General features: G+C 43.3%; 1 protein-coding gene across 1 annotated transcript in view; it reads left to right on the top strand.

The window, feature by feature from the left end:
- The first annotated feature begins 4,547 nt into the window (after nt 1-4,547).
- The window catches only part of si:dkey-178e17.1 (tricarboxylate transport protein B, mitochondrial), a 56,996-nt gene continuing 56,251 nt past the window's right edge, over nt 4,548-5,292 (top strand). Inside the window, exon 1 of the mRNA XM_061898317.1 lies at nt 4,548-4,964. Coding sequence (XP_061754301.1) covers nt 4,856-4,964 — 109 coding nt within the window. The 5' untranslated portion in view covers nt 4,548-4,855. The remainder of the gene's footprint in view (nt 4,965-5,292) is intronic.

Genomic DNA, 5,292 nt, shown 5'->3' with positions numbered 1-5,292 from the left:
GTGTTGCTTGTTTACTTACTTCCTGACCTATAAAAGCTCTCACTTCAGCTGCACAATCAAGTTTGCACAGTTAAAAATTGGTGGCCCTTATTCTTTGTTATCAGGCCACAATATTAGGAACACACGCACACATTTGTAGACTGCATAAATAATGCTCACTTTTAATTAATGGGGAACATTATCACAATTTCAGAAGAATTAAAACCAATAAAAATCAGTTCCCAGTGGCTTATATTATTTTTCAAAGTTTTTTTTCAAAATTTTACCCATCATGGAATATCCTGAAAAAAGGCTTTAAAGTGCCTGATTTTCGCTATCTGTAAATCCACCGTCCATTTTCCTGTGACGTTATCCAGTGATGCCAATACAAACAACATGGCGGATAGCACAGCAAGATATAGCGACATTAGCTCGGATTCAGACTCGGATTTCAGCGGCTTAAGCGATTCAACAGATTATGCATGTATTGAAATGGATGGTCGGAGTATGGAGGCAGATAGCGAAAACGAAATTGAAGAAGAAACTGAAGCTATTGAGCGAATAGCTGTTGACGCTATTCGGCGATCGCCTTCCAACCATTGATTGAGTGTCGCAGGATATACATACATCTCTGTGCCATGTCTGCCTTAGCATCGCCGGTAAAATGTGCAGACCAAACGATCGGGACTTTCGCATCTTGTAACTCTGGAGCAACTTAAATCCGTCGATTGGTAAGTGTTTGTTTGGCGTTAAATGTGGGTGCAGGCAAAGGTGGGATGCAAATACAGCTACAAATGTACATACAGCTAGCGTAAATAGCATGTTAGCATCGATTAGCTGGCAGTCATGCCGTGACCAAATATGTCTGATTAGCCCATAAGTCAATAACATCAACAAAACTCACCTATGTGATTTTGTTGACTTTATTGTTGGAAATGTATCTGCAGGATATCCATACATCTCTGTGCCATGTCTGCCTTAGCATCACCGGTAAAATGTGCAGACCAAACGATCGGGACTTTCGCATCTTGTGACACTGGAGCAACTTAAATCCGTCGATTGGTAAGTGTTTGTTTGGCATTAAATGTGGGTGTACATTAAATTTGTAGCATTAAATTTGTATGTACAAATGTATATACAGCTAGCCTAAATAGCATGTTAGCATCAATTAGCAGGCCGTGCTAATTGATGCACATTTGAATCCGTCCCTGATCGTGTTGTTACACCCTCCGACAACACACCGACAAGGCATGATGTCTCCAAGGTACGGAAAACAGTCGAAAAAACGGAAAATAACAGCTGATTTGACTTGGTGTTTGTAATGTGTTTGAGAAAATGGCGGATTGACTACCTATGTGACGTCACGTTGTGATGTCATCGCTCCGAGTGCGAATAATAGAAAGGCGTTTAATTCGCCAAAATTCACCCATTTAGAGTTCGGAAATCGGATAAAAAAAATTATGGTCTTTTTTCTCCAACATCAAAGTATATATTGACGCTTCCATAGGTCTGGTGATAATGTTCCCCTTTAACATTATCAGAGAGGGATTAGTATAATGTGTTTAGGATTGTGGTCGTGGTTTGCAATGATATACAACAGGGGTATCAAAGGCGTTTTCATTGAGTGCCACGTCACAGTTATGGCTGCCCTCAAAAGAGCCACTATAACTATGAAAAATATAATATAAATATGAAGATTCCCCTTATCAAATTGGTACAGAATTGCCTATGCATTTAAATTATTCACTATATTGCCAAAAGTATTTGGCCACCCATCCAAATGATGACAATCAGGTGTCCTAATCACTTGGCCCGGTGTATAAAATCAAGCACTTAGACATGAAGACTGTTTCTACAAACATTTGTGAAAGAATGGGCCGCTCTCAGTGATTGCCAGCGTGGAACTGTCATAAGATTCCACCTGTGCAACAAATTCAGTTGTGAAATGTCCCTGCTCCTAAATATACCAAAGTCAACATTATTATAACAAAACTGAAGAGTTTGGGAACAACAGCAACTCAGCCCCCAACACTCCGGTGGCAGAAGTTCATTAAGAAGGGCGGATTCACCGGCTCTCAGCCATGTTTCCGTCACACAAAGGATGTCCGCGGGAAGTGAAGAAATCCTTCAGGATAAACGTTTTGTTTGCAAAAGATCTTGCGTTCACAAAACCGAACCTGGCGGGGGCCAGCACGTCCAAGGGCGCAGCCAATCCAGGTGGGGCCCGACACACAGCCCGCAGGTGGCGGGGGAGTGGATGACCCAGACAAAAATAGACACAACACAAAAACGTACAGAGCTGACAGCGAGAGACGCCAGGCCAAAGCACATACTGGCGCCATCTTCTGGAAACTCGGAAGTGACGTTACTCAAATAGTGAAAGGTAAGTGTTTTTTTTTTTTTTTAGTAACCATCAAGCACAGTACAGTTAGTAGAACAACTGTGTTTTTATTACTGTGTATTTGCTAGGTGCCGTCTGAAATTCAACTATTGTATTTATATATATAATAAAATAAATATATATAACTAGAATTCAATGAAAGTCAAGTATTTTATACAAATATATATATATGTATATATATATGTCTTAATTGGATTATCAAGAGAATAGTGCTCGATACCGTGGTAGAGCGCAATGTATGTGTGGGAAAAATCACAAGACTACTTCATCTCTACAGAACTGTTTCATAAGGAGTTCCCTCAATCGTCAGATTTTTTTTTTCTCCTGATGATTGAGGGCACCCTTCATGAAACAGTTCTTTAAAGATGAAGGAGTCTTGTGATTTTTCCCACACATGTATTTGTGTGTGTGTGTGTGTGTGTGTGTATATACATATACACACACACACACACACCGTATTTCCTTGAATTGCCGCAGGGCATATAGTATGCGCCTGCCTTGAATTACGGCCGGGTCAAACTCGCTTCCCAAAATAATTAGCGCATGCTTAGTATTATGGCCTGGTCAACCTCATGACGTCATGAGTTATACTTCCCCTGTCATCATTTTAAAAATGGAGGAGGCTGATTTAAATACCGGTGATTTGAAATTGCATAAATGAAAGAATATTATGAGCTATTCAGTAGGATTTAAAGTCCAAGCTTACATCACACTCAAATTTGGCACACTCAGTTTTCCAAGATGGCGCTGCTGTAGTGGCTGCTGTAGGCAGGAGCTCTGTGCTCTTGTGTCATCCTTTTGTGTTTCCCTCTTGTTTTCATGTGTTATTATATTGTTTTTGCATTTTGGTCCGGGACCCTCTGGGACTGTGTGACAAGGGGTGCCACTTTCGTGACCTCTGTGGTGCTTTTTTTGTGGACTTCTGGATCTGCCTCCCGGGAGCCTTTTGGCCATGGAGACCAGCTGCTGGGTCTCTGCCACACCGGAGTCGCTTTGGAGGGACTAGAGGAGATGCGGATGAGGGGACAGGGCTGCGGAGCTGGCACTGAGCGCTGGGACGGAGAGGCTTCGCGGTGTCTTGGCTGGGTGAGCAGTTGTTGGACACCTCAGTCTCCTTGGACGTATCATCGCCCATCCATGCGGACTAGACACTAGCCGGGAGTGGAGTTGGCTGTCCTGGTTGCTTTGTTGGGTCTGCTCCTGTCTCTGGCCATCCTCCCTCCACCCCAGCGGACGATGGCGTGGAACACCGCAGAGGCCACCACAGTGGATATGTTTCTTTTACTTTTTATTCATAGCTGTATGTAGAAGTGTCTGGTTGTATCTGCTGCTTTAATGTCCTTAATGTCCTTTGTGTTCTTTGATGTTTGATGTTTCCCTCTTACACCCTTGTAAGAGGGATGTGTACTATGGCTATGAGTTGTAGTTTTTTTCCCTTGGCCTCAGTCTGCACCCCCTCTCCAGGGCCCAGGCTAAAACCGATTTTTTTATTTTATTTTAATCTTCTATTTCCCCCCCCTTGTTTACCTGTATCTCATCTTTTTTTGTAAGGGGCGCTGGAAGCCGGCAGACCCGTCAGCGATCCTGTTCTGTCTCCCTTTAATGTTTGTCTGATCTTGAATGGGATTGTGCTGAAAATTGTAATTTTCCTGAAGGAACTCTCCTGACGGAATAAATAAAGTACTATCTAATCTAATCTAATCTAAATTTATACTGCATACCTTTGGTAAGTAGCGGAGTGAGAAGAGGTTTTAAAATAATTAGCGCATGCTTACTTTTACCGCATGCCTTTGGTAAGCGCAGGAGTGTGGAGAGGTTTTAAATTAATTAGCGCCCCGGCGGCAATTCAAGGAAATACGGTATATGAAATATATATGAAACACTCGAGTTGGTGAATTGGCTGTAAATATACTCCTCCCCTCTTAACCACGCCCCCCGCCCAAACCACGCCTCCGCCGCACCCTCGACCGCGCCCCCCACACCCCACCTCCCGAAATCGGAGGTCTCAAGTTTGGCCATTATGATTCATCGATTCGCGCTAACATGTAAAACTGGGGGAGGAAACAAACTCTCACCACGGCAGGTTGTTTGTAAGGAAAATCCCAACCGAGAAGCGCCAATGAAGTGTGGGCCCCGCCCTCCTCCTCCGAGAGAAACACTCCCTACACCCTTGCCTCCTTCTAAGGTGACACATATACTTCCTTACTTCCTTACTCCTGGGCTTGCTTCCACTACGACTCTTTGATGGCGGATGTTCTCGTCGCCATGGTGACACATGACAGTTATGGGCTGTAAAGTGGGAGGACCCCAGGTTCTTCGCGAGGTAGTCCCCGCGCGTCTTACTGCCCACTGTTGACGCACGGAGACGTCGCGCAGGTCCACGTAGTTCTACCTGACAGTCCGGAAGACGCCTGTTGCTGCTTCAACGGTTGAAACCACCCCGTTTCTGCTCTCTGGCTGTTTTTCTGGCACAAAATGGAGAGAAAAGAAACATTTCGGAGCCCTTTCCCCGCGCCGAGATGTCTGGCGGCGGCGGCCGCAGGGAAGTCCAAGTTAACCCACCCGGGGAAAGCGATTCTTGCAGGTAAAGTGAAACGAAATGTTCGACAATTTAATAACTTTTCTTTCAATTAGTTTTTACTTTTTTTTTTTTTTTTTGCGTGAAAATAATATGAAATATACTAATATGAAACTAATGACTTCATTATCTGTAATACTCACTTGTGTGTGTTTCCAGCTATTTATACTGGATGTGTGTTGACTCATTGTCAAAGATTAGTGAATCTATATTGCGTTACAATTGATACACTAACGACATTAAAGTGTATCCACGTTTATCTGCTTTTTTTTTTACCCCTTGTGAAGATGTACTGTAATAAGTCTGGTTGCTGGAATGAATTAAAGCTATTTAC

Source organism: Nerophis ophidion, linkage group LG01 (assembly GCF_033978795.1).
Source record: "Nerophis ophidion isolate RoL-2023_Sa linkage group LG01, RoL_Noph_v1.0, whole genome shotgun sequence".
NCBI classification, from domain to species: Eukaryota; Metazoa; Chordata; class Actinopteri; order Syngnathiformes; family Syngnathidae; genus Nerophis; species Nerophis ophidion.
The sequence above is the reverse complement of the archived record's forward strand: the minus strand, read 5'-3'. Positions and strand labels throughout refer to the sequence as shown.